The sequence below is a fragment of the Nannobrachium achirus genome (genome assembly GCF_963921795.1).
Source record: "Nannobrachium achirus genome assembly, chromosome: 17".
NCBI lineage: Eukaryota > Metazoa > Chordata > Actinopteri > Myctophiformes > Myctophidae > Nannobrachium > Nannobrachium achirus.
Window position 1 is genome coordinate 48,540,878 of NC_137824.1, and position 13,908 is coordinate 48,554,785.

General features: G+C 41.4%; 1 protein-coding gene across 1 annotated transcript in view; it reads left to right on the top strand.

Moving 5' to 3' along the window:
• The window catches only part of drp2 (dystrophin related protein 2), a gene marked incomplete at both ends in the record, with an annotated part of 123,851 nt that extends 111,147 nt beyond the window's left edge, over window positions 1-12,704 (top strand). Inside the window, 3 exon segments of the mRNA XM_080746779.1 lie at window positions 10,489-10,606; window positions 11,034-11,146; window positions 12,648-12,704. Of these exon segments, the coding sequence (XP_080602905.1) occupies window positions 10,489-10,606; window positions 11,034-11,146; window positions 12,648-12,704 (288 nt within the window).
• Between the last annotated feature and the right edge of the window lie 1,204 nt (window positions 12,705-13,908).

The following is a 13,908-nucleotide window of genomic DNA, read 5'->3' on the forward strand; positions in this document are numbered from 1 at the left end:
GCAATTAGCAAAGTTGTGACTTTAAGCTCTTCTTTTGTCTTTAAAACGGTCAGCGACGCGTTAGCGATACAAGCTGTGCCTGTGTGTGTGTGTGTGTGTGTGTGTGTGTGTGTGTGTGTGTGTGTCGCGCGCGCCTCCCAGTCCACCACTCTTCGTCTCCAGCGAGAGCCAGCTGACTTGTGTCCGCTCTGCGAAGCCCAATACACGGCCACACAAGCATTTGGAGGTCGGCGTGTCTCCCTCCCAAACGGAGATTCACAGCCGAGAATGTGAACGTGAAGCCGGGCTGAATGAATGAGAAGACACTGCTGAGTACCGAAATTAAGTCGGGAGGTCACAACATTTCGTCAGCACCGTAGAGCCGAATTCAGTCGGTTGACGCCCCCCCGAACCGGGGGATGCGAACCATATTTGGGTTCGCCTAGTGCCGAACCGAACTTAGTTAGGCTCCTTATAACGGTATGGATCGACCCTTAGGATTAAGTTTTTGGGGAAGGACCCTCAGAACTCGTTTAGGGAAAATATATATAGAAATTAAAATCTTGTTGATTCTGACGTTCCAATGTTGCCAACCCTGATTATGGTCTAGTGGACTGATGAGTTGTCTCATTCAGTTCAGAGGTACCATGTTCAAATCTCAGTCCTGCCATACTTTTCTTTTACTTGGTGTTACGTCCGCTGGGCTAATGTATTTAGGTATATTATTATTAGTAGTCCTATGAGTACTCTGAGTCTCACATGTGTTTCCTTTTGCCTCTAGATCAGTCGGTGGAGGTTGCCATGGAAACGGGGGCGTGGAGATGTGGCAACTGCCTGGGTAGTGATCCACCCACGGATCCTGGCAACGCCCACCGACTGATTGCTTGATTGGGAGCAGAGTATAAAAGCCTCAGTTTGAGCCTGGCTCTGGGAGAGAGCACACCACATAGTTGTGGAGGGGCTGCTCTCTCCCCCCGCCGACTCATTCGTTCTGTCTTTAGTCTTTTGGTTAGCTTCTTCGGAAAGAGCTTGTTCCTTTCAGTCTGTCTTGGTTAATAGCCTATTTTTCTGTTCCTCGTTTTCTCTTACTTGGGGTTTCTACCTTGTGCTATGTAAGAGTTAACATATCCAGTTGTAATTTAACAAGCTATTGTGTCTAATATCCAACTTTTGTACATATCATGTGAAACATCTTGAGAACTTTGATACCTTTTCTGAAAATGGCAGGACCATTATTATTTTAATAGGACTATTTGTAAATAAACATTGTAGTCTTTTGATACATTGATGTCCTGTCCACTACTTCGTTACGGGCTATGCCCCTAAATCTGTCATGGTTACTAACACTTGGACCTTTTCAAGGTTCAAATACAAAATAATTACTCAAGAGCACTGAAAAGTTAGTGAGAGATGGAGTAGTGGTTTAAAGATCAAACTCTCATTGCTGATGTACAAATCTCAATCCTCCTACATTGCCATTTTACTTTGACATTTTCATGGGTAAAATGGAAAATAATTACTCAAAAGCACCTAATGTTTTTTAGGTTGGAGATGGTGTAGTGGTCTAAAGATTGGATTTTAGGTGCGGAGGTTCTGTGTTCAAATCCCACTCACCCTACTATTTGCTTGCCTGGCTCCAGCAAATAGACCCGCCCACTCTATGAGTGGACTGCTTCTCTTGGTTTGGAGGTGTCATATGACGCGTCTCTTGATTCGGTTTCTTGGCTAACCGACCAATGAAATCAATGCAAGACAGAGGAGGGGTGCGTCTAACTTTAGAAAATCAACAGAAACAGTGGAGGGAGGGGTGGCTCACCAGAGTTCTTAATTGCCTCCTTTGATCTTCAGAAGAGCTACAACTACAAGTGTCGATAGCTCGTTAGTGATTCTCTCTAATCAACGAAACATCAAAGACAATGACCTGTTTGGTGCATGTCACAGAGGGGAGGGGGAGGAGGGAATGTTTTGTGTACACAAGTCAAACACAACCCCTCCCACCATATCTTGTGATTGGGAATTTAAAATTTAAAATCCCCTCCCCTTTGAAATCAAATAGAATAGGGACAACTTCAGACTCAAGCTCCAGCGTAGAGTCTGAAATCAGGCTAACTAATTGCTGCTCTATTACTTGGATCTTTTCAAGGTTAAAATACAACATAATAACTCAAAAGCATCAGTGCATATTTACAGAGAGATGGCGTAATGGTCTAATGCTCGGACTCTCAGTCAAGTGGTGCCATGTTCAAATCCCACTCAACCTATAGTCTATCTCTGGAATATGTTGACCTTTTTTGAGGCTAAAATTGTCTCAGTTTTCTCAATATCTTCGATTGCTCTAGTGGCATGGGTATCAAATTTTTTTCTGTAAAATTTCAGTTGGACAGAGTTCTTTCAGATATAACCCCCCACCTTTAGCTCTCAGGAAACAGGGGGAGGGACACCCCTCCACGATGGTCCTCCGTGTACCTTGGGCATGGGACTTGAACCTGTCTGAAACCTGCCTGTAACAGGGACAACCGATCAAGCGACCATACCATTGAGCCAAGGCACCTTTGGGCCCTCAACAGGTATCTCCTGGTGCTTTTCAGTTGTTCTCTTCTATTTTAGCCTTGAAAAGGTCAAAGCACTACAGGAATGGATTTGAACATGTGACCACTGCATTCAGAGTCTGATGTTTAAACCACTACACCATCTCCCACAGCAGACTTTATCTGGTGCTTTGAATACTTCTTTTGTATTTTAACCTTGAAAAGCAACAACAATGATCTGTACGAGAACTTTGATTTTTAGACCACTAGATGCATTTTCTAGTGCTTTTGACTAACTCTTTTGTATTTTAACCTTGAAAGAAATGTAAAAGTAAAACAGCAACATAGGAGGAGTGAAATTTGAACACAGAAGCTCTGCACCGAGAGTCAAATGTCTAGACCACTACACCATCTCTCAATGTAGATGGCTCCTGGTGCTTTTGAGTGATTATTTTGTATTTTAAGCTTTTCAAGGTTCAAATACAAAAGGATTACTCAAGAGCACTCAAAAGGTAGTGAGAGATGGAGTAGTGGTCTAAAGATCAGACTCTCATTGCTGATGTTCCATGTACAAATCTCAATCCTCCTACATTGTTGTTTTACTTTGACATTTTCATGGGTAAAGTACAAAATAATTACTCAAAGCACCTGATGCTTTTTAGGTTGGAGATGGTGTAGTGGTCTAAAGATCAGACTTGAGGTGCAGAGGTTCTGTGTTCAAAACCCAGTCACCCTACTAATTGCTGCTCTATTACTTGGATCTTTTCAAGGTTAAAATACAACATAAATACTCAAAAGCACCAAAACAAATTTACAGTGAGAGATGGCCTAATGGTCTAATGCTCAGACTCTTAGCTAAGAGGTTCCATGTTCAACTCCCGCTCAACCTACAGTCCATCTCTGGAGTACATTGACCTTTTTAAGGCTAAAATTGTCTCAATTTTCTCAAATTCCCCCAGTGCTCTCAAGGCATGTAGGCAAGATTTTTTTTCAGTAAAATTTTAGTTGGACAGAGTTCTTTCAGATATAACCCCCCACCTTTATTTTTTTCCACTCAAAATTTTTTATTTTCCAAAAACATCAACAAATATTCACAATACACAAACATCAACAAATACGAAATGAAATACAATATGTAAAAAAAGGTAAATTATAAATGAAAAATAATAAATAAATGGGTGTGGCAACCCTCCTCTCATCACATTTGTATACATAGCTTTCACATACATTTCACAGACAGTGTTTACATTCACATTTTCTTTTCAATTGTCCGTTTCTCTGTTAGAGTCCTTATATCTGGTCCACTTCCACCATTTATTGTCCATTTGTTCCTCTTGTAGCCTGAGTCTATATGTTAGTTGTTCCATCACAAATATTTGTTCTATCAGCTCAGTCCATGTCCCAACCTTGGGAGTGTCCGGTTGACACCACGATTTTGTTATAGTTTTTTTTGCTGCAGTCAATAAAATTTTCACCAAGCATCTGTCTTCTTCTTGTATGTTTCCTCCTTCTAAATCCCCCAAATACATCACTTTACATTCCCTTGGAATCTCGTATCCCAGTATATCCTGTAAGTGTCCATGTATCAGTTCCCAAAAGTTCTGTATTTTAACACATTTCCAAAAGACATGTGAATGGTTTGCATTGACCTCCCCACACTCTCTCCAGCATGACATCTGTTTATGTACCTGCTTGCTCTTAATCCTAGGTGTTATGAAGAATCTACTCAAATTTTTCCAGGAGAATTCCCTCCACATCCTTGAGTTAGTAGATGAATGGTGTACTCCCCACATGTTTATCCAATCCCCCTCTGTAATTTCAATGTCCAATTCCTTCTCCCATTTTTCTTTTATATAAATCGTTGAATGATTTTCATTTCCCATCAGCTTCTGGTATATGGCTGATATGGTCTGAGTTTCTATCCCTGCATATTTCTTTATCATGATTTGGACTACACCATTCACCTCCTTGGGGGATTTGGCTTTGATTTCTTTCATGTAATAATCCCTTAATTGGAAATATCTGAAGATTTCATGCTTATCCAATTCAAATTCTCTCTTTAAATCCTCATAACACCTAAGATGCCCGTCCTTTACTAAGGTACACCATGCCGTCATTCCTTTGTCACCCCATCTCTGAAAACCCTGGTCATATTTGGCCGGTTTGAATTCACTATCAAAAGCTATCCATCTTAACACCTTTATATCCTCCTCCAATTTATATTTTTTAACTACTTTAAACCAAATCTCTAATGTAAACTGTGTAATCGGATCCAATTTAGATTTTATATTTTTATATGCTTGTCTATCCCCCACAATATTTTGTATTGGTTGATTATTATATTTTATTTCTATATCCTTCCATCTAGCTGTGTACCCCCAGTCACACCAACATCCAATATATCTCATCTGAGCTGCATAATAGTAATTCTTCAAATTAGGGAGACCCCATCCACCCCTCTCTTTCGGCAACTGTAGTGTTCTATATTTTATCCGTGGCCTTTTCCCAGCCCATATGAACCTTGTTATAAGTCTATCCCATTGATCAAATTGGGTTTGGGGGACCTCTACTGGTAGTGCCTGGAACAGGTACAATAACCTTGCTAACACATTCATTTTCACAGCCTCCAGTCTAGAACTTAAGTCCAGCGGCAGCGTCGACCATCTATCCACATCCTTATGGATCTCTTGGTTTATTTTGTTATAATTGGCTTCATACAATGTAGACATATGTTTAGTTATATTTACTCCCAGATACTTTATACTTTTTTGATTCCAACTGAAGTTGAATGTATCCTGTATAGTTCTACTTGGTCTATAATTTAAAGTCAGCACTTGTGTTTTCGCTATATTGATCTTGTATCCAGAAAAGCGCCCAAACTCTCTTATTATTTCACTCAAAGCAGGAAGCGATTCATTCGGCCGTTCGAGGAATGTTATCACGTCATCCGCGAAAAGCCCTATCTTATGTTCCGTTCCTCTCATCTTTACCCCATGCACCCCCTCATGTTGTCTTACTGCTTGTGCTAATGGTTCAATGAAACCCCCCACCTTTAGCTCTCAGGAAACAGGGGGAGGGACACCCCTCCACGATGGTCCTCCGTGTACCTTGGGCATGGGACTTGAACCTGTCTGAAACCTGCCTGTAACAGGGACAACCGTCCAAGCAACCATACCATTGAGCCAAGGCACCTTTGGGCCCTCAGCAGGTATCTCCTGGTGCTTTTGAGTTGTTCTCTTCTATTTTAGCCTTGAAAAGATCAAAGTTTACAAGCAATGAAGTGTAGGAGGACTGGGATTTGAACATGTGACTTCTGTATGGAGAGTACGATCTTTAAACCACTACACCATCTCTAGGAGCATGTATTTTCTGGTGATTTTGACTACCTCTTTTGTATTTTAACCTTGAAAGGGTACATGTAACACAGCAATGATCTGCATGGGAACCAGGATTTGAACATAAACTCTGAACCGAGAGTCTGATCTTTAGACCACTAGACCATATCTCATTTAGAGCAAATGCTTTTGACTAATTCTTTAGTATTTTAACCTTGAAATAAATGTTAAAGAAACACAGCAAAGTAGGAAAAGTGAGATTTGAACATGGAACCTCTAAACTGTGAGTCACATATCTTTAGACCACCACTCACTGCGCATGTGTCCTGGTGCTTTTGAGTAATGTTTTGGTATTTTAGCCTTGGAAAGGTCCAAGTAATACAGCAACATAGGAGGACTGAGATGGTCTACTGAACTCTAGTGGTATAAAGATCCGCCTCTCGGTGCTGAGGTTCCAGGTTCAAATCAGTCCTCCTATGTTGCTGTATTACTTGGACCTTTCCAAGACTAAAATACCAAAACATTACTCAAAAGCACCAGAACAGTTCTGTAGTGAGTGATGGTGTAGTGGTCTAAAGATTTGACTTGTGGTGTGGAGATTCCAGGTTCAAATCTCACTTCTCCTACATTGCTGTGTTACTTTAATGTTTTCATGGGTAAAATAGAAAATAATTACTCAAAAGCACCTTATGTTTTTTTGGTTGGAGATGGTGTAGTGGTCTAAAGATCGGATTTAAGGTGCGGAGGTTCTGTGTTCAAATCCCACTCACCTTACTAATTGCTGCTCTATTACTTGGATCTTTTCAAGGTTAAAATACAACATAATAACTCAAAAGCATCAGCATATATTTACAGAGAGATGGCGTAATGGTCTATTGCTTGGACTCTCAGTCAAGTGGTGCCATGTTCAAATCCCACTCAACCTACAGTCTATCTCTGGAGTATGTTGACCTTTTTTGAGGCTAAAATTGTCTCAATTTTCTCAATTTCTTCCAGTGCTCCAAAGGCATGTAGGTCAGATTCTTTTTCTGTAAAATATCAGTTGGACAGAGTTCTTTCAGATATAACCCCCCACCTATAGCTCTCAGGAAACAGGGGGAGGGACACCCCTCCACGATGGTCCTCCGTGTACTTTGGGCATGGGACTTGAACCTGTCTGAAACCTGCCTGTAACAGGGACAACCGTCCAAGCGACCATACCATTGAGCCAAGGCACCTTTGGGCCCTCAGCAGGTATCTCCTGGTTCTTTTGAGTTTGCCCTCTTGTATTTTAGCCTTGAAAAGATCAAAGTTCACAAGCAATGAAGTGTAGGAGGACTGGGATTTGAACATGTGACTTCTGTATTGAGAATCGGAGCTTTAAACCACTACACCATCTCTAGGAGCTAGTATTTTCTGGTGCTTTTGTATTTTAACCTTGAAAAGGTACATGTAACACAGCAATGATCTGCATGAGAACCAGGATTTGAACATAAACTCTGAACCGAATTGAGACAATTTTAGCCATAAAAAGGTAAATATACTCCAGAGATCGACTGTAGGTAGAGTGGGATTTGTACATGGAACTTCTTAACTGAGAGTCTAAGCGCTAGACCATTAGGCCATCTCTCACTGTAGATGTGTGTTGGTGCTTTTAATTAATTATCTTGTATTTTAACCTTGGAAAGATCCAAGTAATAGAGCAGCAGTTAGTAGGGTGACTGGGATTTGAACACAGAACCCCTGCACCTTAAAACCGATCTTTAGACCACTACACCATCTCCGACAGGTGTTTTTGACTAATTATTTTGTTTTTTACCGATGAAAATGTCAAAGTAAAATAGCAATGTAGGAAGACTGGGATTTGTACATGGAACATTAGCAATGAGAGTCTGATCTTTAGACCACTACTCCATCTCTCACTAACTTTTGAGTGCTCTTGAGTAATCCTTTTGTATTTGAACCTTGAAAAGGTCCAAGTAAAAAAAAAAAAACTGTGGGAGGACTGGGATTTGAACATGGCACCTCTAAACTAGGAGACCAGTCATTAGTCCACTAGACCATTATGCAGAGTTGGCAACTTTGGAATGTCAGAATAAACAAGATTTCGATTTCTATATTATGTTTTAAGGGGGTAGGTGGGAGATTCCCTAAACGGGGTCTGAGGGTCCTTCCCCAACAACTTAATCCAAACACAAGTAAGTGAAGTAAAAGCCTGTATGCTGATCTAAGATTACAAGGAGACAGGAGGTCAAAAATATAAACAGGTGCAAGTCCATTCTGTGATTTAAAAACCAAAAGAATCAAACCTCGGTTCAAAGTGAAGCGGTGAACTTTTATTCTATGTGTTCCAGAGTTATGAACTCTGGAACACATAGATACATTCTTTATTCTGAATGAATGAATGAATGTTTTTATCTGGGGGGCCGAATTGTCATGTGAAGCTTGACCAATCCTCAAAGTATCCAATCATCAGACCGGGACGGACACCAAACATATATTCTGGACGTACGGGACAGATTCTGGATGTACAGGACAGATAAAACCTGTTCATTCTGGACTGAAATGACCATATATGGACATGGGACACACATTTTGTTTTTGATAAAACCTGTTCATTCTGGACTGAAATGACCATATATGGACAGTTGGACACACAAATATGGACACACAAAGCCACTCCTTGGAAGCGGCTTTCACCGCTTCAAAAATAGGCAAGAACAGGGATGATCTGCATGGTTGTATCTCCTATCATATACTGTATACACACACACACACACACACACACACACACACACACACACACACACACACACACACACACACACACACACACACACACACACACACACACACACACACACACATATATAGCAAATACAAATTTAGGATAGCTCAACATTAACATTCTGTGATTATGAAAAGTAGAGACGCATCTGAAGGTGGAAAAGTTGATGGTCAGCAAGGCATATGCGTTATTGATTTTTGTATTATGTTTTTTAGATAATTGAACAACTGCTGAACGTGGAGTTGCAGATGCACATACAGACATACACACTACCCCATTCTGATTAGTTAGTGAGGATGTTGACCACAAACATTGACATGATATTTGTGTGAGTTGAGTTCTGGACAAAATATGTAGGAGTAGTAGCAAAAGGTAAGTATTGAGAAAATAAAGGCTAAATTGTGGAAAATCTAGTGGGTGGAAATGAGCATAGGTTGTACGGAGAGTACAACATAAATATTCTGGGAATCCAGGAAAAATACATTTGATTTTGCGACCTATGGTTCAGGAGTTATAGACCAAAATGTAATACGAGCCAGTATAGCACCACCATGAAGTGGATTTGAAAAATTGGGGTTGAGGTAGGCTACATCCTTGGAAATGTAACAATGATTGATCCCAATGACACATAGACAGGGGATAAAACACTATCTCCATCTCTGGCCTTCGGTCTGGTGGAGATACAATAAAAACATAGTTATTCTGGTGGAGAGAAAGCAAGACTTGCAGAGTTTCGATGTATAGCTTAGTTTAGTATTAATAGCTATTAAATGGGACCTAAGGTACTGTAGATGCACTTTGCTACTTGCTAGGAAAGAAAAGGTATGAATAATATAAAACCAATCAAGTATAAGAAAGAAAGTAACCAAAGTACTGTAATAAAGCGTGTTGCTTGATTACTGTAATTTGAAAATGTTAAGTGGTAATAGAGAGAAAAGAAGGGCTAATGTTAATTGCAGACGCACGTCACTAAGTAGAGGAATGCGTTCGTTTGAGTGAGTGATAATAGCGGCGTAAAATAGACTGAATGAAAAGAGCACAAGAAGAAAGTGGTGACTAATGCAAAGACTGAGAGCCCAGCAGAGGAAGAATAATTAAACGAAAAAGTAATTCATGCAAAACGCTTTGGTTTCAAGCTGATAGAATTCAAGGTGTCTGATTGAACTTTCACTCCATTACAGTGTCCTGTCTGTCTCCTGTCCTTTGTTTCACTGCTTTAAGAAATATTCACTCCAACGAACACTTGTACATGTTTTTTTACCCCCCTGTGTGAGTGGAGCAGGCGAGGAACAAAGGAAAGATATGAGTTCCTTTCCTCTCAGGATCAAAATTGCTGTGTCTTTTCCTTGGAAAGTAAATCTGCCTTTGTAGACTGCGGCGATGCATCAGAGTCCCTATCCTGTCCTCAAAAAGTCCCCACAGAGACCTCAGTTTCACCGAAACAGAACTTATTTACATCTTGAATATTTACAGTGTTTTCTTTTGGAAACACAGCTGGTGAATCACATTATCTTCCTTCCATTGTGACTTCAGAACCGCCCCAAGCCATGTCAACGTGCAATTTTGCTGCGTGCATTGCAACACTTGCCAGTCTCCATCTCCCACTCCCTATCTCCTTTCCTCCATTTAATAAAAGTGAAAAAAGCAGTAGTTTGACATCTTTAAAAGCTGTTGGAACAAAATGGCCTTTCCCCCTTCTTTAAAAAAAATCATCCCTCTTACAGAATGTGTGGCTGTGTAGGCCTGCTTGGCTTTGTGCCCTCAACTACCACATTGATTAAACTCTGAAAGGCGAGAAATGGCTGCTATCTGAGTGTAGTGATGAATACGAGCAGCAATTTTCTTTTTTATGATGAATAATAATGTTTTATCCTGACAGCCCAAAGATGATTCGGAGGCCAACGGTTCGGAGCCGTCCACTCTGTCCTCTCCCGTATCGGGGGGAGGACACCACGGAGAGGCAGCCAGCAGAGAGACCACAGACACTGAAGCAGCAGGTCAGTGACATGTGGGACATATTTATTGCAAGTGGGCCCCCAGATAATTGGCAAAACACTTACGTTTTTAATGATAAAATAACATTAATAATTAAAAAGTGATACCAATAACTAAGTATACTATGTTAGTCCCATTGATCCAAGGTGGAACACAATCAATTGATCATTCAAATAAAGACGCTCGGAAAATGTACGCGCCCCGCCCATCTGCAACCGATGTGTGGACTTTAAGTGTTAAGTCCATACATAAAAAATGAGAAATTCCATCAGAGTGGCTAAACTTGCACCACTTGACCTTGAATAAATAAATAAAAAATCACGAGCACCGCCAGCCATTTCTTTTCTCAGCTCACATCCTTCAGATGTGAACTAATGCTTCTGCGTGCGTGTGTGTGTGTGTGTGTGTGCCTGTGCCTGCGTGTCACAGGAGATGACATGGAGCATGAACAGGATACGGTGCTGCAGCTTCAGGAGGTGATCGAACAACTGAGGAACGTCTTCCCTTCAGAGCCAGGTAAGCCTACATGGATCCCTGCTTGTGTTTGGCGGATGCCTTCTCTAAAGGTCTTCTCTTCCAATCTCCAGGAATCACATGTAGTCCGTAGTCCAGTGAAAATGACTTGCTTTTACACAATGTAAAGCCAGTGTATGGAACTCCAACCTCCCTGACAAATCAAACTCAGCTCTTCTATGAAACAGTAGTCTGTTCACCTATATGGCAGTGAATGCTGGACCCTGAAACCAACCCTGTAGAAGTCTCTAGACTGGTGCTACACCAGAATGTTGCGTGCAGTACTTACTATCAGCAAGAGTGAACATATTACCAACATGAATCTGTTTGACGGAATACCAAGGGTGAGCGAGAAAATATCAGCCAGGAGAATTAGACTAGCAGGGACATTGCCATCAAGAGCTGCCAGCCAGCAAATTGGTGCTGTGGGAACCAACACACGGGCACCAGTCACAAGGCTGTCCCACATTAACATTTCTTGAGTGGATGTACTCAAGAAAGATGCAGGAGCACAAAGCACAAGCTGGCAGGATGTATGAAGAACCAGGATGACGGGAAGCGACGATGGAGGGCTCGTCTGAGGACAACCTATAGACAGATATCCTGAGCGCTCCCGTGTAGAGAGCGCCGCCGCCATTAACTGCGGTGTAAACAGTAGTATAAAGTAACTTAAGTAGCCTACTTAAGTACAGTACTTAAAAGGGATATTTCACTTTCAAAAAAACTTTTGGTAATTATATCGTCTAATCAGGCTTTTATGAACACCCTGAACAGTTTTTAATTAGCTTGATTATATATTTAATATTTAAATATTTAGATATTTGATGTAAATGTTACCAGGCCCTCCAGGCCTAGGGCCTCTCCCCACACACACCCATTGTTTATTTATTTATTTGTTTATTTAGACGGGACAATGCATATTAATGAACACTACATGAATGCAATGTAAATACACCGGAATTAGCAAGAATGCTAAATTTCATCCGTAGTCCCCACATGAAGACAAAAACAAAACAAACAAAAACAAACAAAAAAACAACAGACATAAGGAAAACCAAAACAGGTTGACGAACAAGAACACAGGAGGGGATTGTAACTTCAAACTTTATTTTAACCATGATAGATTCATTAAAAACACCCATTATTTTTTCTGGTGACTCATACTACCCTGCTAATACGTGAGCAGGCCGATAACTTTTTTTCATTTCTTTTTAATTATTATTATTATTATTTTTTGTATTTCATTTTTTCCATTTTCCCAAATAATTATTAAAAAATAAATGAAAAAAGTTATGGATAAAACACGGCTACCCCGCGGCAATGGTGACGTGGCTCTCTACAGGGGAGCACTCAGGAAATCAGTCTATAGCGACAGTGACATAATATTGAAGATCATATTGAAGCGCAAAGAGCCTCTTATAACAGCCCCAGTCTCAGAAGGTGATACGATTGTAGTCTGAAATCCTATGTTAGCAGGGTATGCCGTGAAAGGGTTTTAAACAAACTATTTTCTGCTCCCTTTCCTTTTAGGCACCACGTCGCTCATCTAACTCCAGGTGTGTTCCTGAAGAGCAGAGTGATGCCTGATGGGAAACCTGATGGCAGGGGCTCCACATGGCTGAGGTCAACGCCACAGTACACCAGGCACTATAACCACTACAGTAGCTGACTTACCCAGACCCAGCTCTGAACTGGAACTCTGTGCACTAATGGCCTTTTTCAGCTGAAGGTTAACGCTAACGGCCGTTTGGCCAGGTGGTGGTGCTAGCTAGCTAACTTGGTTAACCTTAGCGGCACAGCCTGACAATGTCTTAACCAGCCAAATATGACTAACATTAGCAGCCCGTCAGGGAGAGACTAAAGTTAAGTGACAAATGTAGTGCCCAGCCAAGACACTGTGCTAACCAGCGTCTGTAGTTGTCTCGAGGTGAGAAGCTTTACATCCGTACACAGCACAAAATTGGACCTTCCATGAAAAGGACTTTTAACAATGCAAAACGGAATGAGAAGCATATCCCCTTGTTCTGTCAGAATGCCAGTAACTGGAGTGTGTCTGTGATTGGTTTTTGTTTCGAATGTTTTTCATCATTCTTGCATTCTTGTTTTGCTTTTCTTTTTTGGACATGAGTAGGAGCAGTGTTCTAGCTCACCGGCATTAACTGCATTCATTCCGCTTGTGCTTGGGTATGCAGAGCAATGCAGATTGTCAGGGATTCGACGGGACCCACAGCAAAGCTTATTTCCTCTGTGGGACTGACACATCATCAGTTAAAACTGTTATTTATTTAAGACAGCCAAAGTGCCAGCTAGCACAGCGCCTCTACACACACACATACACACATCCTCTCTGCCTGCCGTTCACCTCATTGTCTCAAGTGAGCACTCGTGTAGAAACACACACACACACGTACATGTACAGATAACAGACACACACTATGTAAGCGCCCCCACCACCCGTCATACGCACAGCCTAACACACTATCATGTTCTCTGTGCGATCGATACCACATACCCAGTGTACTGCACAGCGTCAATACAAACTCTCATGCACATCTGCGGAGATGAAGAAGCACCAGTGGTGATTTTGCGGCTCCTTGGCTCACAGGCCTCAGAGGCACGGCCTCAATGTGGAGCCAATTTGTACTGTAGACTCAGTGGGTTCTCTTATGCCGATAAATGTCAGCATGCAGGCGGCTCTTAGTGTTCCCCCGCTGTGCTCTGTGATGGGGACGCTGCCCCGGAGCATCAGAGACTCTGTCTCCCTCTCTCTCTCTCTCTTTCCCTCTCCCAC